A 24,308-nucleotide genomic window follows, 5' to 3' on the forward strand; every position below is an offset into this window, starting at 1 on the left:
CTGTGGGAAAGCAGGAGACATGACAGCAAAAACATCAACACTTTTAGAGCTTTTATCATTTCAGCGCTGAAACGTATGTTTTTCGACCGACTCCGTACATACCTGAGTAGATTGTGCCATTAACCTCCACAGAGACAGTGATGCTGGCATTTCCATTGGTTGAAATGCTCAGAGACATGTCCTGCTGCTTCTCATCTGCAGTCACAGAAATTACACTTGATTATATTTCTGTGTATTTACATTACAAATTCAAAGACTCTATATTATTATCCCATTCAAATGAGCTCTTCCAGAGAGTGTGAGATACTCTTCTGACAAACTGAGAGGAACTCTCTGCAACACGTTTTACAGGATTATCAGTTTTCTGGAAAAATGTATCGCAGTTGCGTCGTTATTTACTTATTTGAATGTTTGTTTGAGCAGAACATTGTCAAGACAAGATGGGTTCATAACGACGGCCAGGTTCGTTTTAGAGTAGCTTGACAGCCTTGGCAGCACTGACCTCTGGTGGTGATAGCGGGGGCTCCCAGGCGCAGGTTCATAGGCATTTGTGAAGCCATTGCCAGCAGGTTGTGCTGGAAAGCCTGCTGCATCAGGCGCTGCTGCTCCTCTGCCAAGCGGGCCATCTTTCTCTCTGGTCCTTCTCCACCAGTCTCCAGCTTTTCTCTCAGCTGCTCCAGCGTGGCAGCTCTCGCCAAACCGGCCACCTGCTGCTGACCCAGAGCCAAGGCCATGGAGGGCCTTGCTGCCATGATGGAGGGGGTCAGGTCATCTGGAAGAGAGAGATGGAGGGATCCTTTCGTGAATTGGAATGGGTCAATTAGTCCACCTGCATAGAGTAAAAATACTGTTACTGGAACAATTATGTACATGTTTGTGCTGTGTTTTTTTTTCACAGGCATGGCACAGGGAATTTCAACAACAGCAAAAGCCTATATAGGCAATATTGATTATTTGCAATTTTCATCCTCATGTCTGTTTTTCATTTCATCAAAAACATTTTAGTTAGCTTTCAGTATTTCAGTAGACTGTAGCCAAATCTCTGCCTTTTCAGCAGCTGGTTCCATTTTAACTTCACCATTTGGGAGGTGGTGGTGGTGGACACTCGAGTCAACACCTGGCTGTGTCACTGTTCCCTGCATATATAAATATAGTCTATTCTTCACTCAGCTGACAGCTCCACTCTCCCTACAGTGAATGTAAGGTGTAATACAGCACTTTACATGAGTACAAATGTGGATATTTTCAGGGTCCAGGGCAGAGTCACATTCCAGCCAAGTCAAAGTGACATCAGATAAGACAGCAGTGTAATGACAGTTATCAACAGGATCCCACTGATGTGGACTAAAAGGCTTCAAAGTTCATACAATGTTCCCCCCGGCGTGGGAACCATGTTATTAATCAGTAGTAAAGGTGATGGCTCTCTGCAGCCTGGGGCAAGATTGGTACACACACACCTGGACGAACGACACCCCCATGTAGGCATGCATGCTCATTAAGTCATGTAAAAACACCAAAAACACATGCACACAGTGACAGTAAGTCATAGCGCAGGGACGGAAAGCGGGGCATTGCGAGAATGTAATGCACAAAATCTAACAACACGATCTCATACCAACATTCCTGCAGAACACGCCGTCATACAAATCACCTTACATGTCACACACACATGTCAAAACAGGAGTAAAACACAGTGTATGCAAATCAGTATTTGGTCAACTGTCAAGGCCGATGTCTGATGACTTACAAATGTAGTAATACTGACACTATACTTATATACAAGTACTGTGGTGACATCATGTGCCTGGATGCTGCTCTTCTGAATTGCGACAGAGGGCAGTATTTATCTGTGTATCCTCAGCACATGGGGTGACTGGGACACTCCAGTCTACACCAATCACTATAAGAGGTCACAGTGTTTTAAGTAAACATTTACCCAGTTTAATATAACCGTCATCAATCCAGAGTCTAAGTCTATACGCTACCTGTTTGTTCGCCTGTTTAAGGGCTTATCATGAACTAATTTTCCACACTCTTATTTATGAATAAACACCCATCACCACACGCTACCATGCACCTCTGTGTTAAAATTAACCTGCACAGCTTTTATTTACATGCCTACCTTTCTTCAGAGAGGGTCCCGGTGAAGCCTGCAGGCCATTGAGGGCTGCCGAGGTCCCGGCCCCCAGAGCCGAGAGGTGCATCTTGGGGGGTGAGAGGATGTGGGGGGCTGTGCTGGGAGACGGGGAGAAACGGAAGAGACTGCTGCTGTAGCTCGGACGACGGCCCTCGCGTCGGTTACTGTCGATAGCAGCCTGTAGCTCGCCCGGGGAGCTGAGGCCTTTCCTCTCGCACTCGTATGGGTACAGGTATTTCATGTACCTGAAGAGCAGAGCACACATACAGAAGGTAAATACATCAGATCCCCACACGGACACATCCACATGGTTACTGTTAGCATCATCATTAAATATATAATTATATAATAAGAACATACTATGACGCATTCGTTAAGCTTTAAATACTGAATTCATCATTTATAACACATGAATACACATGAATACTCATTAGTATGTGTTTATAAACACAGTTAAACATTTTGCACTAAATATACACATATTAATGAATATTCATGTGTTATAAATGAAGAATTTAGTATGTATTAATGCTTAACTAATGCTTAATAGTGTGTACTTATAAAGTGTTACCAACTTATCAGCTTGTGATGACTACAATAAACAATTACAGAAGAAGAGAGTAATAGTGAAGTTTGGAAAGCAGCTACAGTGAATTTTAACATTTTAGTTTCAGTAGTAGTCGGTGTTCAATTTGCAAAATCACCTGGGGAGACAAAAAAAATAAATTTCTTTAAACCTGTTTTTCTCTGACAGAAATGTAGATGTATTGATTGTACCTAATCCCCTATGTTTGTTGAACAGACCAGGTCTCTACAAACATCAGGTTATTCCAGAAAGCTCTGTCTTGAGATTTAACAAGGTATCTGGTATGAAAATTGTGGGGGAAAAAAATGCTTTGCGTGTTGACATCACAGCAGCTCTACAAGTATGCACAGTCACACCTCTGGTATGTTTTCCATCCCATCAGGACATACGGTGAAATGAACATCCAGTATAATACACGCTGGGCTGCATAATGGTGGAACAGTAACACCAAGGATCAATAAGAAGCTAAGAGCAGCAGCGTCCATTAGATAGAGCTTGTGAAACAACGCTACAACAACAGCCCACCGACATTAAAAATACATAAAGGTTCATTAGGGCACGCTGCTAGTGGACGGAACAGAGAGGTGTTACTCTACTGAAGGATTTCCATCAAGAGAGCAGGCGGGGTTTTAGTCAAGGCTCGGCATATAAACTGTCAGTCAAACCCCACCTTAGTCATTGTGAACTCTGACCCAAATCACATCAATAAATCTATGGGGATCAATGGGCTCTATGTGTGATGTAATGGATGGAGGGATTGAATGGGAACAGGAAAGGTGGCCTGGTGGAGGAAACAAACTGGCATGTGTATAAACACACAAGCACGCATAATATTGACATCTGTGCTCATACCAACACACACATACACACAAATCCACACGCTCCAATGCCACACACACATATTTGTGGCATAAGGGAGCTTGTTTGTTGCCAGATGAGAAGTCACACACTTCAGAGTCTTTATTTAGTTCCGGTGATTCAAATTACAGGTTATATAAGATTAACGTTAGACTGAGACTGGGTAGCTGCGTGTAAACAGTCAATTTATAGCTACTACAGCCAATGAAATGAATTCTGTTGACTGTTTTGTGACACAGTCACAGACTACAAAGACTTACTGTGTGCGCAGGGTGAAAGCTGCACTGGTGATAGAGGTAGGTAGGTTGAGTCCCTTTGTGATTTCTCTCCAGATCTTCTTGTTGATAACCTCAACCAGGCCTCCCTTCTCCGTCACCAGCTTGTAGAGCATGTACAGATCCAGGACCTGCTTCGCCATGATGGGTATACGATTGACTGGGGTTCCTATGCAGGAGAGGAGGGGGGAAAAATCATAAAAACGATCAATACAGTACAAATCAAAGGTCTGAAGTGGAGCAGCTTAGCGAGCGGATGCTTTCTGGTGGATGATTTTATTTCAAGATGCATTTGTGCATGCATTTTTTAACATGGTCAGTCTCAACGGGAAAGGGAACCATAATGCTGACAATTTCTCTGGTGTGCATCCCTGGAGACGCGAATAGGAACCCAACACAGAAAACGCATTTAAAAGCTGATACAGTGAAAATAACAACATGAGATGAACTGTACATTATGCATTAATCCATCCACCAATCAATGCTGAAACACAAAGGCTTATATTGTAGCCCCCAGATAGTGATCTAAGTGTTGTCAGGGTGATGGTAGGACTAGGGTGGCAGGCCTGTTGCCTGCATGCCTGTTAAATTTGGCTTGAAAACATATTAGCCCAGTTAAGGCAATCTGGCTTGACCTGGAAAAGGGGATTCGCAAACAACACAAAGCAAAGCGGCTCTAGACTTTTGATACAGATGCATTAATCTTGTCAACAGCTTATCTGCAGCGAAGCCTGCCAGGAGCGTGTGGGGAGGAGGCGGGGGGAGGACGGCGAGCAGGAAAGGAAGAGGAGGAGGGAGGGGAGGGGGGTGGGGGTGGTGGTTCGGCATATGCAACAGAATCAAAAAGTGCAATGTGCAACAGTGTAAGCATGGAGCGGGAGGAGGGGACTGGGGATTGTGACGACCTGCTAATCCATGGGCAATGGTGGGTGGGGGGCTCCTGGATAGGCCAGTATAATGAAGCTCATTTAAAGGATTGCACCGGGTAAATCCACACCCCTCTGCTGTCAGTGCTGCCGGCCGGCCGGGCCCAGCACAGGGGAGTCATACAGATTGGCCCTCACAGTTAATGCCGACCAATCCTCCAACCCTTCCACAGGCTGCTCTTAACCTGGAACTGGTCTCATTAATGACTCTGTAAAATAGCTGTGTGATCAGGCCATGAAGATTAGCCCTGATTCATTTTCTTAAATTAGCAACATGTCTTTAAGCCAAAGGGTGAACACATGGACCTGCATAAGAGGGGAGGTCAGGAAGGTGTGGCATTTGGTGCACTACTTAATAGAGAATATATATATATACACATATAGGTGTATGTGTGTGTGTGTGTGTTGGGGCCGAGAAGGACTGAAGACACCTGTTGCAAGGATCTTTACATTGAAAATACAGAACAGCAACGTACTGTAGCCATGATACAGAAACAGAAAACACAATGAAATGTGTTAACCACTTTATTGGGCATATGTGTGAAACCAATATGGGTGGCGGTGGCACCAGTGAAACTGTTTAAGACGTAAATGCCACTTTAAAATCAAAAGTTCAAACCTCAAAAGAGACTTGTTGTTATGCCTCCCCTCTGTCAAATAAACATAACCACATAATCCCAACACCACAGTATGTGGTTAATATTGTTCAGCTTGCTAAAGCTGCAGACAGCACAGTTCTCAGAAACCAGCCATCTTAGCACCAGAGCCAATTAACTCTTAGCAAAACAAGCTGGCCGTTGCCAAGTTGGCAGCTTCTCTAACCGATCATTTGGATTAGCCATGCACAGAGCGAGGTGAGGAACAGCATTATAGTATGTCTCTGACAAAGGTCAGGCCTGTGTTATTATTTAATTATCTAATAAGCTCAATGAGCTACAATCACAGTGAACTATTACCCTTTAATTTTAACAGCAAGTGTTTGATTTACAGATGAGAACATATACCTGCATTTATACACATTTTCAAAATCAGTTGGTCTTCTTTTCCTCTCCTGCACAATTATTTGCCTTTGTATCATTAAATATAATGTTTGTTTTTTATCATTGTGCACATGAATTCAAAAACAAAACAAAAAAACAGGTCAACCATATTGGCTGAGACTGAAACGAACACCGTACTATGATGTGGATAAACTCTAGGTAGATGTCCGACCTTCCTCCTACATCTCTGGGCAGCAGCAGCATTTCCAGAACACGCGGTGCAGCAGAGCACCAGGAATGCTTCGCTGCCAGTGCCTCGTCAGTTATTTAATGCAGCGTTGGACATCAATCCTGCATCAAACAATTAGTACAACTAGAGGGGTCAGAGATCAGCCAGGGGTTATTGATGTGTGAATTAAACTGCAGGTCAGCAGGAAGCCATGTTTTCATACTGGCCCGGCCATGAACAAAGAGAGCACAACAAATGAGACACAACAGCACTGGCCCCATAGTGACAGGCCAGCAGATAGTTAGGCTTTAATTCATGCCTACGCTTTTATTCACCTCTTTATCAGCATCTGCTGTCAAATCAACATCAGATTGAACAGATTTACAACAAGGAGCTATTTTCAACTCATAAAATTACAAATTTCAGACAGGAGAGCAGAGAGAGAGGAGAATGTGTGTGTTTGAGAGGAAACCAAATAGCTTTCTATATATCTTAAGTGGACCAAAGGTGGTTTGGAAACCAAAAACAGCATTAATTAGTCAACACGTGACATCAGCTGGGTTTCAAATTTCAGCATGGCTCCAGCACATATGAAACTGCTATGAAAGCTCTGGAAAAGCCTCTTTGACAATGCTGTAATTGACCAAAAATCACATTACCAACACTTGGGCAGTTACTAGACCAGAGAGTTTTCTAATTTAAGAGAATCAACGTGCCGCCTGCCTTTGGTGTCCAACATCTGCTCCTTTTTCAAACCCTGGAGACATTTAGCTCTAACAGGCTTAATTAGACCAGTCCACAACATGATCATAGCAGCACTCCTCCGCCCCACAGTACCGTTTTATGCGCTCTACTCTGCTGTTATCATATTTCTGCTTACATTTCTTTGGAGGGACAACATGATCGTCAGTGATATGAGACCTCTTCGTGGCATTCGGCCATGCAGGACTCAAGTAGGCAACTATTGGGTATTTCATTTCTCTGTAAAGCCGTGATTTGTCCACTTGGCTGCTCTGAGCCAATCTGTAATTGGCTGCAGGCTTCACCTCCCATCATCCTTTGCCCCGGACTGATTTTCCCCCAGGGACAAGGCCATCAGGAGCCTAGTGATTAATGGCACCAGGGGTCAGAGGTCGCTCTGGTGGGAAGTGCCGTGGCTGAGGGCCCCTGAACCACTCCCTAAGTCCTTCCTCCAACTTCCACTGTGAACACCAGAGCCACACGGCTAGCCTTCAAACGGCTAGACTTCAAATGATAAGGGATATAGATACAGAGTCTGACAGAGGAGAAAAAGGGCAATGAGTGTGACTGAGAGAGACAGATCAAAAAAACTGAACGACAGACTTATTAAAGGTTTGACAAATACACGTCTTCTGAAGGTTAATACATTTGGAGAGAGTTTGATATAGATATCATCCGTCGATGATTGCTCATATTTATAATTGATAAGTTTCATGACGGACATGATTCCCAAAATAAAAAATAATCTACAGAATCTAAACTATAGAAACATAAATCTCTTCACTGACACGCAGGAGAAAAATAATAAGACACATCCATGAGAATTAAATTATTAAGTAACATATGTAATCAACTAAAAAGCCTCTTATTCATCATTTGACAGGCAGGAGACATTTATTGGACATATACAATTTATACTAATCACTAAGGCTTCCCATTTACCAACTTACATTACAGTCCAATCTTTCTAAATCTAAATGTGAGGACAAAAAGGGAAGGAGAAAAAAAAACGGGGAAACAAGGTCATTTTATCTGACCCCTGACCTATTTTTAGCAGGAAACAGCTGTTCGCATTAAAGGGTCTCTATAATAAATCAATTGGGTGCCCCTGACGCCAGTAGTGGTAAATTAAATATCGCTGAATTCACATGATGGGCATTTTTTAAATAATTAAGTGAAAGAGTGACAGCCTTCCAGCCGACAACACACAGGAAATGAATTCTTCACCGGATGAGCAATGGCTGGTGTGAGGTTTCAACTACCGTCTACAGTGAAGGGAGACACGAAGAAGAGGAGGGAGAGGGGGGGAACGCCACATCATCTCATTGTCTTTGGTTGCTTTAATTGCTTTAATTATTCAATTGGATTATTCTGTTGTTTTCAAATCACATTAGTGACAAGAAAAAAAAGGGACGGGAAAAGAAAAGAAAAGAGAGAGATAAGCAGAGATGAAAAAAATGAAGAGATACTTTTTGCTGCCTCTAGAAGGGAAGGAAGGATGGAAAAAAGGTAGGGGGAGGTGTAGTAGCCAGCCAGCTGGAGAAAGACTGGATTACTGCTGTAAGGAAGGTGTCAGCCAACACAAACAGCCCCTGGCCTCATGGCAGTGTCTGAGTCCTTTCAGCGCACCCACCACCCGACCGCCCCCCACCCCCACCACATCTACACATCAGATCAGGACTATATCTCCCTCTCTGCACTTCAACCGTTCCCTCAGTTCAACTGAAGTATTATTACTGGAACAACCATTAGAAAGAAACTCTAACCCCAGAGTAGCATTAGATTCATCTGCTCAACAACACCCTCTACTTTAGCACCTGTCTAGAAGATTACTCATTTGATGGCATAAACTGCACCACTATATGTTGCTGCTGGTATTTCATCTATCTAAATGTTTTAATTTCTACTTAACAACTTGTTTTATCGTGTTAAAAATACTTATGATCTTCTATTCTCTCAAAAACATTCCACTTCTTTTGGAAAATTAGATAAATGTTATGTTTGCTCACACTCACATATTTCATATCTGCCACCCTGCATTTATAATTTGAAAGAAAAATAGCTTAATTTATCACCACAGAACAGCCCAAACCCTTCATTAACACAGGACAGAGAGACACTGACAGGAGAGACGAGTGTCTGGGCTCCACATGCTGGAAGTTTACTTTATGTCGGGCAGCCCCTGGCTGTTTAGTTTATATGTTCGTACGTCGGGGCACCATATTGTCAGGACCTTGCTGTATGCTGGGGCATGTTTGTTTTATTTTTAATGCATGGCCAGGGACATAAAAGGTAAAAAAGCCTTGAGTGTATGGAATTTGCTATCTTTAGTCCAGGCAGAGCCACCACTCGCCTGACAGACCAATTCATATCAAGTGTTAAGATATGTACCCTCCTCGTAAGGGAAGTTAAATGTAACGTTACACTATAGATACATTGCTATTCCAAGCATGAGGCTAAAGGCACAGCTGGTGGGCACACAGATAGGAAGGCAGGAACAGTCATCTAATAAAGTAATATTGTCGGTCGATATGCTTTGTAGCGTTGGCTGTGTAGGTTTCATTCCTGTCATGTCAATAAAGTGCAATTAATGTGAATTGACGGGAGGGAGAAAGGAAGAGAGACAGACAAAGGGAGAGAGGCAAGACAGGAAAGCCATAGAGTTAGCTTCTACCAACTATGCTTCACTGTGCTATTAGCAAAGAAAACAGAGTGTTTTGCTGGCCTGTGAGTTGAAATGCAAAAACAAAGGCATACTACAATAAAACTTAAATCTGGCTCCAGTAAAGCCACATCATATATAGACACAATGACAGTGTGCTCCATTTTCAAGTCATGGCATGGCAGTGTATGACTATACCAACAGTAGTTCAATAAAGGGATAATCTGTGCAAAGAAACATCAAAGGAACTGTCAACATGCCTGATCAGGTCATAAACACTGAGAGCTTTTCACATGAGCACACTTGATCTATCCACTATTGGTTAGATGAAGAATAAATCTTTGAAAAGAGAAATAGCTTGGAGCACCACTGTCATAAAAAAAAGACTTGATAAAAGTAATTTCAGACACCTTTCAGATTCAGCTTGTTATTCTAGGATGATCGAATACCACCTGATCCTTCTCTCTTGTCTCTTTCTCCTTCTGTCTCAATAAAAAGAACAAATACGAAGGGAGAAAAAGGTAAACATTCAATGATGGAGAAGGCACTTGAACCTATATTTACTCAGTGCACATTAAGAGAAGCTTCTTAGTTTTAGTAAGAATTATTACAGTGAACAGGCATCCAGTATATTTAAAGAGCTGTCTTCTGTTCACCGTCAACTGCTTTAGCCTGTGGTGTAAAATATTGCAAAACTGGCGAGAATCCAAACAACAGCCAAAAGCTGTAAATCTCCATTTGTGCTGCTCACAAGCTGCAAAAGCCACATGAATAATGACACTAATGGAGCTTTAATTGGACGATTGTGACAGTCAGGTGCTGTTTTGCAATAAATCTCTGCAATGACAAGCCCAACTCATTTTTATATGATCTCTAAATTAGTACTGTCAGCAGTAACCCTGCTAAAACATCTCAGAAATGAAGTAGAGTGACAAACAGTAAAGAAGGACAGAAAGAAAAAGAGAGAGAAACATGACTCCTTCTCCATGGGTCATGAAGATGGGTCACCTGGTGAAATAGAGGGGGAGGGGGATTGAAAAGGTTGGATGGCGCGAAAAGTGAGATGGCCTCTCCAACTGTAACCCAAGTCCCCTCGATCCCCAGAGACCCGGCAGATCAACTGACTAGACCCCAGTCAACACCGGTTGATACAGAGCCAGCAGCGAGAGAGATGGATGGATGGATGGATGGATGGAGAAATTTTCAGTCCATTATCACGTATCTCAGTTATTTTTCCCCACAGCTAGCCCAGAAGAAAAGATTTTCTCATATTCAATTCAGAAAATTTTGGCAATACAAATGAAGAGGTGCTGTGATTTTGTGATGAAAATCCACAGAGAGTTGATGGATTTAATGAAAGTATTGGATGGACATCTAATGTTTTGAAAGGATCTAAAAAGATTTCCACATTACCAGATGAAATATACTTCCCTCCGTCAGATAGAAAGTGTTTGATCCATTACACACAAAACATTGCATAACACCTTTTCCTAAACAATGTGTAAAGTTGGTCATCAAAAAGGCTGGATAGGAACTTTGTAATAAATGAATCCATTTGTTAAACACATCTTCTATACTGGTTTCAAAGATCCAAGCTGGAAATCTAATTGCACTGAAAACATAAATATTTTGGCAAAATGCTATTTTTTACATGATACAAGGACAGCAGATGACACTAGAATGGGAAGTGGCTGTTGAAGCGGGTGGAGTAAAATCTTTGTTTACATACGCTGCACTTATGAACACTGATGACAGATGCCTGTATTGTGAGTTACAGTCAGTCAGGAGAAAGGTCAATAAAAGCTGTTTTCTATCCACAAGTTGAACTCCAGCATGAAGACACTATGGTATACAGTCAACAAGATTTAAGACTTTAACACAAGTATTTGTGTGCAGGTTAGTTGTTGTTGCAGATATTAAACACTAAATGTTAAACCCTCAACAGGGAAAGGTGTCGTAGTAGAGCATATCCTGTCAATGTCAATTCGCAACCAAAACAATGTTGCAGTGTGGTCAGATATAATGGATGACCTCCACTCTAAACTTACATCTGTCTGGAAAATCAAGCGAGAGAAAAGTAACACAACAGTTTGCCCTTGTAAACAGCCATCTCTGATCTTTGCAGAAATGTCAAGAATGTATATGTCACAGAAACCTGACAATGGCATGTTGTGCTCATAATAGGGGGAGGGGCTTTGGCATCAACTGCAGATGCTTGTGATTAAGCTACAGGGGTTGGGCAGCATTTTCCATACATGGAACCAATGATTATTTTCTTTATCGATTACTCTGTCGATTATTTAAACGATTAATCGATTATTTGTTTGGTCAATAAAATGTTTAAAAAAAATGTTTTAAAATGTCAATCAGTGTTTCTCAAACCACAACATGACATCCTCAATGTCTTGTTTTGTCCACAAACTAAAGAGATACTCAGTTTATTGTCATAAAGGAAGAAAGAAACCAGAAATATTAATATTTAAGAAGCTGGAGTCAGAGAATTTGGATTTTTTTTTTCTTTAAAAACTACTCAAACCGATTATTCGGATATCAAAATAATTGACGATTAATTTAATAGGCCTAATTGATTATTGTTTGATTAATAGATTCATTGTTGCAGCTCTATACATGGGCTTTACTTGAGCTACCCACCCAGGTAAATAAAATCACCTGGTTTCAACAAAAATATCAAATTAGATATTATTTCACTTTTTAAGTTGACCAATATTGAGCCTGACCAGTGGGGACATGAGGCGTCTCTGTACACAGCCACGTAGCTACTGTAGCACATAACAGCTTGCATGTGAGTTTAGAGGACATCTGTAAATTGTAGCTACTAGCTATACAACTCAAGTAGCTTGAAACATGGCTAAAAAAAATGTGAAACAGAGTTAAGACTAACATTCAAAATGAGTAAAAGGAAAAAACAGTTAAAGCCAATGTGTATAAAATGTAGAAGAATGAAATTATTCAGATTCTACATTAGAAATTACACAATCTTTTACACCACGAGAATGAGAGTGTCTGTGGCCAAACACTGGTGGCAGATTACTGATCACAGTGTGTATTGCTGGTTTTAAGTGTCAGTAGGTGACAGTGATGTCTTCAGTGGCAGGTGCAACGTTGAGGGGGCTTCTGTCCCTTCTAGCAAACCTTATAACACAACTAACTGCTTCAATCAATGGACACCCAGATTGACAGATAAAGCCATCAGCCGACAAGCCCCATTTGGGGCCCAGCACCACTGATCAATACGGGAGACATCAGCTGCTATAAGCTGTGGAGAAAGACGGATATGTTGAAACTGGGGAGGGGATTGTTGGGGGGGTTGGCCACTCATCTTGTAAATTTTAACTCCCATCAATGCTAATTAGTTTTGGCATTTGGAATCCATGACAGTGGGTCACACTTTACCTTTCAAGGATTTAGCTGATGTGCTTTATGCAAAGTGAGTTAAAATCGGGTCAACAGCAGAACATGCTTTAATTCCTATAAAACAATAGATAATATTTAAAAAAAGAAAAGGAAAAAAAAAGAGAATGAAAAGTCAATGTTTAGGTCTGGCTGCAGAGGATGAACATCCATCTTTACACATTCATATATCATCACTTGTCCATTATCTTCATCTAATTGTATCCCACACAACGAGTCACATCAACGAAAATGCCAGTGGCAAAGTGGCAACAGTGTCTGTGTGTTTCACGTCCATTTCTTCCCACAAATCAAGTGTCTTGTTTTCCATTAGGCCCCTTTGCACTCAGGTCTCTGTTGCTGTGTGGCTTATGCAACACTGCTGCAGAGCGGTACTGGAAGTGAGCTCAGGGCTATTGTACTGGTGTAGGGCTCCTCTGGGGGCTGTAATGTATTTCATACCATCCATCACAGGGGTGTGGGGGCCAGGAAACATTGCTTTAAGAGCACACACAGGACACAGATGGAGAAGCAAGACACGCAGATAGGCAGAGATAGCAGACGTTTGGGAAATTTGTTGATCACAGGAGAGCTTCATGTGGGAGCAGCTGAACAAAGTCCCCACAAGAAAGAAATATTATATGAAGAAACAGGAATGTTTACATTACTTTTAAATTTATTTAAAAAAATCTTTTTGGAAGAAATTATGAAAAAATCCTAATTCTTAACCCTACAACTAATTTTCCCACCAGAGCAATGGATTTTATACAAATGGTGTGTCCAGTACACCTTTGTACAGCTCCTACTTCGTATTCATTAAGGAACTACTTCATGTGTGTTTCTTTAAATCTTAGCCCTGTCAAGACTTTCAAGTAAGGACTATTTTTCCTCAGTGCTAAATATATTTCTGTCTCACTTTTGCTTTCACAATATGCCTTAAAAATTGCTCTCTGACCATGGCACTGAGATGCATTTAATTAAATTTGCCATTATATGTGAGGACCTGTTTACAATACAGTTTGTTTTAACCATCTAGTCCGTTCACTACTTTTGTTGTCAATACGTCATTTCGTCTTTGACCATCCTCACATCCCCCCAAAAATGGATGAGTATCTAATAGCCCCATTCATTTTACACAGTATTTGCAAATGTATTCAGTTGAAGACTAAACAAGATGCATGGATGAACTGAGCAGCCAGTGTTATTTTTACCCTGACCGATGACCTCGCTGGGAAGCATGAATCTGCTTGAGGCCTGCACTTGTCGTTGTCCCTGCTCAGTTACTTATGAGCATGGTGATTAAGAATCTCCCAGCTCTGGAGCTTAGAGACTCAAATCCCTGTACAGTATGGTCGTAATTAAAGATGGACAGCAGCACAGTGGCAATCCAGCACTGTGCAAAAAGTCTGGCTAAATGACAGAGGAAATAACAAGGAAGCAGCGTGGATTGGGGGTTGGGATGACGAAACAGAGAAAGGAAGAGACACAAAGAGTAGTATTGGTTGGTAAGAAACAAACAAAAACTAAAACTAAAAAAAGTCACAAGATTTTAATCTGAAGTCCCGTAACACGCCCACACACATAAACATCAGGAAAACTACTATTTCCTTTTGTTTTGAAGGAAGAGCAGAGCATAACCATCGTAGATGTGCTCGCTCTCCAAGGCTGGGCTATAATTTGCCAGCCAACGGGTGGAGTTTACCGAAGGCAAAGATAATCTCAGCCCTCAAACGTATCAACACAGTAACCATAAGATCTTTGATCATGAATGCAAGGGAGGATGTGTCCAATAAGATCTGTTGGAGTTTGCCTTGGGGCAATGATTAGAAAGCAGTGGTTGGAATCTCTGTATCATTTGGGTTCCCACCCTTTCCTGAGAGTAGGGGCCCTTTGCTACCACTTCTAGCCTCCTTATATGTTTGTCTGATTATCCGTCTGTCTGCTTGGTGAGCTTGGTCAGCTTCAGCCCACTGACACTGTGATTTCAAAGGGAAATGAAAGAGAGTGGCCTTAACCTCCCCTCAGTCACCCAGGCACCCTGTCTGCCCTTGTCTCCTACTGTGGTTTCCATTTCTGCCCTCTTCATCCTTCATCCCCTCTTTTTGCCCTTTTCACACATGCAGACGCGGAACCGTCACTCCCTTGTCTGCTGTCCGTCAGCGGTGCACTATCAAAAAGGTTGGCCCCCACTTATTTGGAGACCATTAATCATTCTGTGTAGGACAGGAGGCCCCTTAATCCAGCCCCTCCTCCCCCTGGCCTCACCAAGCAGGCCACAGCACGGCCCTCCGCCCCTATCCCCCATGGTGTTATCAAGTTTCAGTGGTTGTAACTGTAGCACAATAAACAGAGGGGGAAGGAGAATGGGGTGGGGGCAAAGGAGGAGGAAAGGGATGGAGACAGAAATAAAGAAAGACAATGGTGGGCAAAATGTAATTCCCCAACTACATTTTATGCTACACATCCTTTGTATAACAGGGTTGTCCTGTCTTTATTCCATCTTGAAAGTTACATCCACAAAGAGTCACACTATAAAAACTGGTTGAAATGTGTTTATTACCCAATTACAGATCAAAAAACTTTTATATTTGTTGTGCAAAGTGACAGGTCAAGAGATTGACCCCAAATGAAAATGATTTCACCCACACAATCCCAACACTAATCTAAAAATGGACAAATGTTGCTCAACGCTCAGTGTTTCTGTTGTTAAACGAACCAGGTGCTGCCACTTTCCAGAAGTTGTGGGGTGTTAACTAAAAGGAAAATGAGGCCATATCAAAGAGCCAGAGAATGTTCCTATTGTGGTGTGGTGTTTGTACAGAGGGCCTGCCTGTTACGAGGGCCAGTGTGAGGCTGACCGGGGGAGTAATATAATGCATACATGGATCCCCCAGAGCCCATTCATGGTGTAATTGGTGTGGACAGAGCTCTCGGTCTCAGGGTTACAGTTAGGGAACTTCCTCCAATGTCCTGCTGGGAGGCCACTCTACCACACCACCAATACAGAGGAAAATATCCAGCTCAACATGGATGATGCCAAGCTGGATATTTTCATATATGATACACTCTGACGGATATATTCTAATTTAATACTTGATTATTGACTGTAGCCTCTGCAAACATTACTGGCAGTTTTATTGAAGCTTCACAGGCGCAAACAGAGCAGAGCGTCTCATAGTATAGGTTCGACTCTGGAGGAAAAGAAAAATAAGATATCTTCAACAAAACCATTACCGTCTCCCCTCCTTCGCTCCTTCCACAAGTCCTATCAGTCCCACTACAACTTAATGACACAGACAAGCCCAGCTTACCCACTTAATAACTATTAACAGACCTAAACCTAGTACGCAAGGATTTCCCCCCTAAAATAACTCTAAAGCAGCGATAGCACACCATGTGGTCCCTCTTAAGCTGAATCTACACTTCCCATTAAGAGTGTCACACTGGGCTGGATCTAGCCTCCGCTGACTGCGACGTGTGAGGCTCTCTGACCGGAGCGCGAGGAGCTAAAACACTTGTCCTTACACCCCTACTCCCTCCCTCCCTCCCTCCCTCCACTGGTGATTTCACTGAACAGGAGTCTCTCTCTCTCTGCCTCTGTCCATCACAGCCTGTGGCCATTAATCATCTCAAGTGGACAGCGCTGACAGGCAGTTGGCTGCATCACTCTTATTTTCTTCCTCTTTCGTTTTTTTTTTTGCCTTTTATTGCACACCCGTAGCTCCCCCCAATCTCACCTCCTGCCTCCCCCACCTCACCTCCTATTCCAAATGAGAAAGTGGCTGGGTGTCAAACCAAAACAAACAATCACCCATCTGCTTAATCGAAATCTGTGAGGGGGTTAATGGCGTCGAGCCGGCATCAAAGCTTTTCTGTGTCTCCGTGTGGGGGTGAAACAGCAGAAGTTGTAATGGATGTGATGAACAGTGAAGTCGGTGTAACTTATAAAGGCTAATATTCCTCACCCACATGCTTCCAACATACGCAGGCCTCGTGCATTTACATGATATTTACATGTCAGGCTATTAGCTGATTTTATCCAGTGCAAAATGGCAGAGGGATTGTTAAGCTGAATAAGGCTGTGCTTTTACAAGCAACAAACAGTACAGAGGTCGATGGTGAAAGCAAAAGGGGCCCAACAATTGATCTAAAAAAAATCTGTTATCCTCCAAACATCTTGACAGGAGTAGCCAGCAAAGATATAAGAGCCAAGAAGGGAAAGGTAGGAGAGTGGGCTTGTGTGTGTGCGTGTGTGTGAGTCTTCTGCCATTTCTGTGATTCAGAGCCCATCAATGGGCCCCTTACGCACAGCAAGGATTTAGGACAGCTGCTAAAATTCCTCAGCCATTAACACACACACACACACACACACACACACACACACACAGTGTTTTGAAGCACAGAGGCAGGAAATGGGAATCCCTCGTAAGTTTTCCTTCCGTTGTTGCCTTCCTCTCAAGGCATGGAGGCCCCACGATGAGGTGGGAAAAGCACTTCACCATTTGTCTCTCTCCAGTCACAGATTCGACGGGATTTCATTTAACCTGACAATCTGCTTCACACCACGAGGCACCGTTTCAAAATATTCAGCCTGAAGGCTAAAATGAGGAAGGTGACATTTGTTATCTTTTATTTTGTAGCTACTGCCCTGGTAAAGCACATATTTTACGGTCCTCCAGCCAAACAACCTTCCCTAGCTCGCCTCGCGGCACATGGCTCTGGTCTGCCTGGGGCTTCTGTCATGGGATGTCTGTAACTCCTTCACCTTCCTGACACAATAGATCATGACAGGTTTTATCTTGGAAATGCCACTACAGTGCCAGGTATGACTCTGGTCTCCCCTGGTACAAAAAAGTTGCCACAGAAGGCCATCACAAATGTTATGGCGGTCTTCTGTCCCGGCCACTTGTCCTCATTTCAAACTATCCTGTTCAGGTACTTGTTTGTTGTTGACTTTATTTACTTGACTCTATACACAGTTTCTGGGCCCACACACAAAGCTGGACATACTCTGAATTCACAATGAGATTATTTTCACACAATCTGCCAATCAAGAGTTTGCTCAGAGGGTTTCCCTCTCAGTGAGCTTTAGTGTATTATGTTTAATATTCTTCTAACTTGAATCTGCTACCAAATAAATGTATGACTAACAGAGGCACATCATTAACCAGCGCACAGCTGTATTTCACCCAGATGTACTGTCAAGCCAGTATGATGCAGAGCATTTAGACCAGTTGTTTATTAAACAGTGCTCCTCTGTATTGGACATAGTGACTCCTTTTACAGCAATCTCCCCTGTCAAATCCTCATCCTGGATTAATAAATCAATCTTGCTCCACAAGGGCCAGTCTTCTCCAACAATAATCCTCTCAAATGTTCTGCAGTCAAAGTCGTTCTGTGAATCATAGGCCTGTATCTGAGCTGCTACTTGTGTTGAAACTGCTGAAAAAAGTTGTGCCATGTATCTAAACGTGAAATACACAGCGTGACCAACAGCTTTCAATCAGGCTTTTGTAAAACGTATTAAACAGAAACAGTTCTTCTTTAAGTTCCTACTGGAGATTTTCTTCATGTTTTTCTTTTTTCTTGTTTGGATTATTTTAGCCCATTTACATCTAAATTCTCTCAACCATCTGGACTTTGTCTACACTGTGAATCTTAATTAAGTCAATTAAGCAGTTGAAAATGTTTATTCACATAGGCTTTTGGTTATCTTGCCTGTAAAGCTATGTAATTGTATCATTTTATCCTTTTTATTCACCTATTTTCTTGTCTGCTTTGAATTCTTGTACTCCTTAGTTGATGTGAGGCACTCATGTAGCTGCACAATACATTATGCAGATAACCTTTACTACCTATTGCTCTTTTTTAGGTTTCCTGCTTAATAACGACATGAAATTAAAAGGGCTTCGAAGATGGCATTTAATCTAAAAAGAGTGCAATGTTCATGTCTTCACATTTATACGGTGAAATGGAGGGGGGAGTAAACGCACAGTAATTAGAGGTTACCATCAAGAGGAGCTTTGCGAAGCTTCTTCTTCATCTATATGTTTGGCACTAAAAGCAAAAATGGAATCCTGCCAAGCAATTTGTTCCCTGTGATTAGGACTACAGGTCGAGAGAGCGCACGGGTCGGACAAGTGCCTCTTTTCTTAAAGAAGGAGTGAAGAACTCACCCTTGAGTAGCTGAAATTATATCCTTCCCACCTGTACAATGGTAGCATCAGGTCTCTAATGTCAATAGCTACAACACTGTCGCACATTTGAAGCATCAAGGCTGTTTATTTTTCACCATACCAGTTAGAAGAACTGTATTTTTCTGGTGCCCTTTGATTTCCCCTCATTGAAAGAAAAAAAAAAAAACACTCAAATAAAAATCAACAACCATGACAAGTTCTATTTCCCACCGTATTATTTTCAATTGCATCAAACTTGTCTATTATAGATGAGCGTTGTCATAGCAGTTACAACTGTTGTCAAGCACTGACCTTTGCACTCTCTCACTACCGGTCACTTGTACTGATGATGACACAGGAACTTGATCCATGCAAGCTAATTCCAGTTGCACTCATTGTCAGCCTGGAAATTTAATTTGGCTCCGCAAATTGATCACAACCACCATTAATCCTAATGTTCAAATGCCTTTTTTTTTTTGCTGTCACTTGCTTTTAAGTTGAGACAATTAACAAACTTCTTTTTTTTTTAATATCAATGATGTAATTAATTTCACATTACTGTTGTTTAACATGTAAGTTAAATAAATGCATCCTTGTTAATAATATTCAATTAAAAATCAACCTATTTGTGCTGCCTGAACTACATGCAAATTTAGTGAAAGTAACACGACACAAAGCACTGTAATCAGCCAGTTATCTCCTGTCGGTTGGCATTTTAGTCAGCTTGATGGATTTCTCCGTCTGACCAGCGCGAGGAAGGGGTCAGCCAACCACTCCCAGCGTCTGCCACTGGACAGAGATGCTAACAGGGCCCTGACAGATCCCGTCCCTCCCTCTCTCTCTCTCTCTGACTCGGCTTAATTCATCACCCGCCAAACAAGAAAGACCTCCGGGCGCTGAGATCAGATCAGACACTCCATGCGTACGAGTACCTACACATGCATGTCAATGCACATGGTCCCATCTACACAAACGTGTGCACTGCGCCATCATCATCCGTCACAGTCTGACAAAACAAACTACGCATCACATACACATTCACATACATACTAGATCACCCATCATAGCCTGTGACAAAACATAATGAAGTATGAACCACACACACAGACCACCACCACCCATCACAGCCTGCCAAAACGTAATGTGAAGTATGCGCCATTGTAATAACATTGTGATTCACCTTGGGAGGTATTGCTCAAGTCATGTAACTTACTTGGCAACAGATTTGTCTGATAAAAGCCTAAGTGCATTAGCTGCCCTACTCAGAGGGGTCTTGCAGGCAGTGTCAAAGCTGCACGCGGTCAGCTGAGCTTCCCCAGCTGTTGTCCAACTACAGTAAATAAGTTAGGTCACTGCGAGATCCTCTTGAGTCTGATACTGCAGAACCTCAGGATCAACAGAGGAAGATCTCACCTGCTGACCTCTTAAGGCCTTTACCCTGGCGAGGGGAATTAGTAAAGGATTTCTGAGCCAGTGAGAGTGACAGTATGTTTTTTAAGTTGATCAGTAACATTGTGAATGGCAGCCATGGATCGAGCCGAGATATTTTCGAAACAAAAAGAAATTACAGTACTTTTATCACTGCTCGGTTTGAATGGGTTCAAACAATTGTAGGACCAAATAAACAGTTTGTTCTGTGGGCCGAACACCAATCAGTCTATAGTGAAATTCCAGATGCCCTGTAAAAAACAGCCTCCCCCCCCCCAACACCAAGACAGGAAATGACTCTTAAGAAATTGAAGTCCTGTGGTACTTGCTTTTTCCACATAGGCAGAGGGTGAGAAATGAACCTCAACCAATGTTGTGTCTGTGACTATAAGTTCACACTGCAATTTATAATGCAACTGTTCCCCTGTTGGATTGATGATGCCCTGCATGCTTTGTGAGCTACTAAAGCAAAAAAAACCCCCAAAGTTTATTGAATTGTCAACAGGCTGGACAGCACATGTGAAGGTCGAATGATCATCATAGTGATGCAGTGGCTGCTTAGTATGATATGATGTTTACTGAGAGCACTCTTACCTCTTTTTTGCATGAAGGTGAAGAGATCGTCCAAAAACTCCTTCCTTTTGGGGTCACTGTCCAGCTCATACAACTGAAAGAGAAAAACAGAAGCTCGTGAGTTCCATGATGAACTCTCTGACCCATACTGTCTGGGAGTAAAATCGTCCTTGGAAGTGGAGCTTTGTGGAAGTTCGACCTAGTGAATTGTGCAATTTCTGGTGCAGCTTCCCTTTATTCTATCACTTCCGTCGTTCCTTAAACATTGTCATAGTTCAGAATTCAAGAGCCGAGCAAGTAAAAACCTTTCTAATGTTACTTTGTCCACATTCTCTACATCTCACATATCTCCACATTTCACAGATGCACAGGAACAGTTTGTTTTGTTGTCTGTGCAATGTTCTTTGAATAGAAATACTGACGAGCTCACTGCAGCGTGCAACTTCTAACAGAAGAGGCAACATGAAGCAACGCATACGTCAGTCTTTGTCAGTGCTAGGTCTTTGAAGCTGGCTTGGAGTTTCAGGGCCATGAGGATATATTTAGATGACTGAAGCCATCCTATGATCACATTTTCCAAGTGCTCACCTTAGCAAAGTCTCTGGAGGCCTCTCCTCTCCCTCTGCTGCTGTCAGCCTCATCTGCCCAGCTTGCACTCCCATTCTAAAACAGACAAGAGACACAACACAGATAAAGTTGGTAAACAAACAGAAAGAGGTTACAAACACACAACTGGATTCAGTATTTAGTGGCCCTTATCTCACGACCTTCAAGTGTTTAAAAGTAATACAGTTTTGACATTTCACTTTTATTTGAACATGACAGTAGAGACAGATACAGAAAACATGGAAAGAGAAAAAAGAGAGGGCAAGACAAGCTAGAATTGATCTGTGGACGCTGCCTGGTGCCACAACAAATGTAGTTGAAAATTTACAAATCTTACGAGTGGATTTTGACCCCTACATGTTTTTTTTTCCTAAAACGCCTTAATCTAATTTTCCTCTGTAAAGAAACCATCAGGTTGACACTGATTGTAGGTCAGGAAGTTCATGTTTAGTTAAAAAAAAAACCTGCCTTAACTCCTAACTCTATGCAAGTCACCACAACAGCCAACACTCTGCAACACAAACACATGAAAACTAATATATACCCAAACTTCAAGAATGCATTTTTTCCAGGGGTTGGAGGAGTAACCTCTGGAGTTATTGTGCCCCTGAGCTCCTGTGTCCCCCTCCCCCTTCGTCCTCAAACATCTCCATTTGACCTAAACCATCTGCATCTGGGCCTGCCCTGCCCCCACCCATCTCTTCGGACCCAGCTGGATACAAGGGCCCCCCATCCTTCAATCTTAACGCAGCTGTGATGGGTGGCCAAGTTCACGGAGTGTAGCTGGCTGTCAGGAGGGGCCAGGGGAGGGTGGGCTGGTCAGTAGCCCAAGTGCACACACACACACACACACACACACTTGAGCAAAAGGCTGATCATTGCTGTGTGTATGTTTGTGAGTGCACAGAGCGGGGCAATGGCCCCACAAGACGGGAAGGAAGGAAAATAGGGGCAGAAAGGGGTGCACGGTATGTGCCGACCAGGAATGTCTCCTAAAGACAAAACCTATAAAAGCATCAGGAATCAAAACAAGATCCGTTCGGCGGGGACGTTAATGGCTGCAGCCTGGGGTCTAGTTACAACCAGGAGCCCATTGGTCAGTGGCAATTACATGGCCTGAAACGAGAGCCAGGAGGGCAAAGGTTGTCAAGGCCCTTGAGAGCAAGTCATTTTCACCCTCTCGCTCTCTGTACGTGTAACACTTGTTGTAATGGGAAACTTTGTTTTTCTTTGATGTGTTGTCTAACATTTCTTATAATCAATTCTGTTCTTATTAAACAAACTGCATGTACAAATAATGCTCAACGTCATATGATTAATCTTCAAACACACTTTGTACTCAAGATGGAATTTGAACTGTCTGGATAAATATGTGTATAAAAGAACCGATCCTATCATCAGTGGGTGTCCAGACTCTGAGACCCCCGTGGTTGAAGGAGACTGCACCCTATTCGGCCGAATAGCGAGACTTGGTCTCTGACTCTGTTTGATAATAAGCTGACTATCGCTGGTCGTTCATTCTAATTTGATATATTATTCTGTAATAAATTATTAAAATCTCGGTAGACTTATTGTTGTCTTTCCTTCCTCACCATAGAACAAACTTTTGCCTCAACACTCGTCAACATTCATACTCCCTAAACAAATACTCATCAACCATCAACTTGCCAACCCCAGTGCAAATAGCATATTCATTCTAAGGATATACGCAAGTTACACACGTTAAAAAAAAATAAAAAAATAAACACTGTTCAAGAATATGATATCTGCCATTTGGAACAGCTCATGTCCCTTTTCATACACTCAGAAATAAGTTTCTCCAAAATACTACTGTCATCTGGGTTGAAATTATCTAGTATATTTACAACATTGATCAGTTTGAATGAAAAGTTTCAAGTATCAAGAAAACAATGGGTTAAATCAAAGTCTCTAGAAATGTGAGTTATATACTTTTTCAAAAAACTAAAATGATTTGATCGCCGTCTCCTCAGCTGATATCGCCTGTTGAAAATTAATCTACACAGTTCATTCCTTATCAAAAATACATTCTGCTGTCAACCTATAGTATCTGTAGCATATTACAGAGATTACAACAGAACCATTATGTGAAAGTAAATATACAGTATGGTACATTTGGAGGCCTTACAGACCTTTGCACACAATTTGACCACCTCTGTTAACGTTTAACCATTATAAATGATTATAGGAGAAGATAATTCAGATTGCAGCCATGTAGAACCTCACATGCTCGTTCTCGCATGAAAAAAACTTAACATTCGGCACATTTTATAAGTGCTGGATGTTCCCTTTTCAGTGGCCAGAGGTCAATGCTGTAATATTACTGACAGTAAGCAAACAAGGAGCCATAGAGGTTCGTGGGAAACACAAATCATTCCACTTCTTAGCAAGGTTGATATGATTTGATAATTTTCCAGAAGATCTAGATATGTAAATTTCTCGGTGAGAATAAAACCTTCAAATTAAACCCTCAGATACATTTTACTTTTTATTACTATCTTTATATATAGTATACTATCTGTGTCTATGACCAAATTCTGAACTAGATGTGGGGAAAATATTCATTCAAACATTCATTCATAAGATGTGAGACCGGACTGGATTCATTGTATTAGATACGTAATATTGGCTTAACAGGTAACCAGTATGCATTTTAACCTGACAGTATAAAACCAGCCCTGTCTCAGTAATTTGTGCAAACA

General features: G+C 42.0%; 1 protein-coding gene across 3 annotated transcripts in view; it reads right to left on the reverse strand.

Moving 5' to 3' along the window:
- LOC146989943 (AT-rich interactive domain-containing protein 3B) overlaps nucleotides 1–24,308 on the reverse strand; it is a 51,584-nt gene that overhangs the window by 4,328 nt on the left and 22,948 nt on the right. For all 3 annotated transcript variants that reach the window (XM_085766513.1, XM_085766522.1, XM_085766531.1), the window contains exons 3-8: nucleotides 21,571–21,645; nucleotides 21,004–21,076; nucleotides 3,842–4,025; nucleotides 2,123–2,382; nucleotides 503–772; nucleotides 103–195 (exon numbers count right to left, since the gene is read on the reverse strand). In XM_085766513.1, coding sequence (XP_085622639.1) covers nucleotides 103–195; nucleotides 503–772; nucleotides 2,123–2,382; nucleotides 3,842–4,025; nucleotides 21,004–21,076; nucleotides 21,571–21,645 — 955 coding nt within the window. The remainder of the gene's footprint in view (nucleotides 1–102; nucleotides 196–502; nucleotides 773–2,122; nucleotides 2,383–3,841; nucleotides 4,026–21,003; nucleotides 21,077–21,570; nucleotides 21,646–24,308) is intronic.

This window comes from Trachurus japonicus, chromosome 3, assembly GCF_045865225.1.
Source record: "Trachurus japonicus isolate A0001 chromosome 3, Traja_1.0".
In the NCBI taxonomy this organism is placed as follows: domain Eukaryota; kingdom Metazoa; phylum Chordata; class Actinopteri; order Carangiformes; family Carangidae; genus Trachurus; species Trachurus japonicus.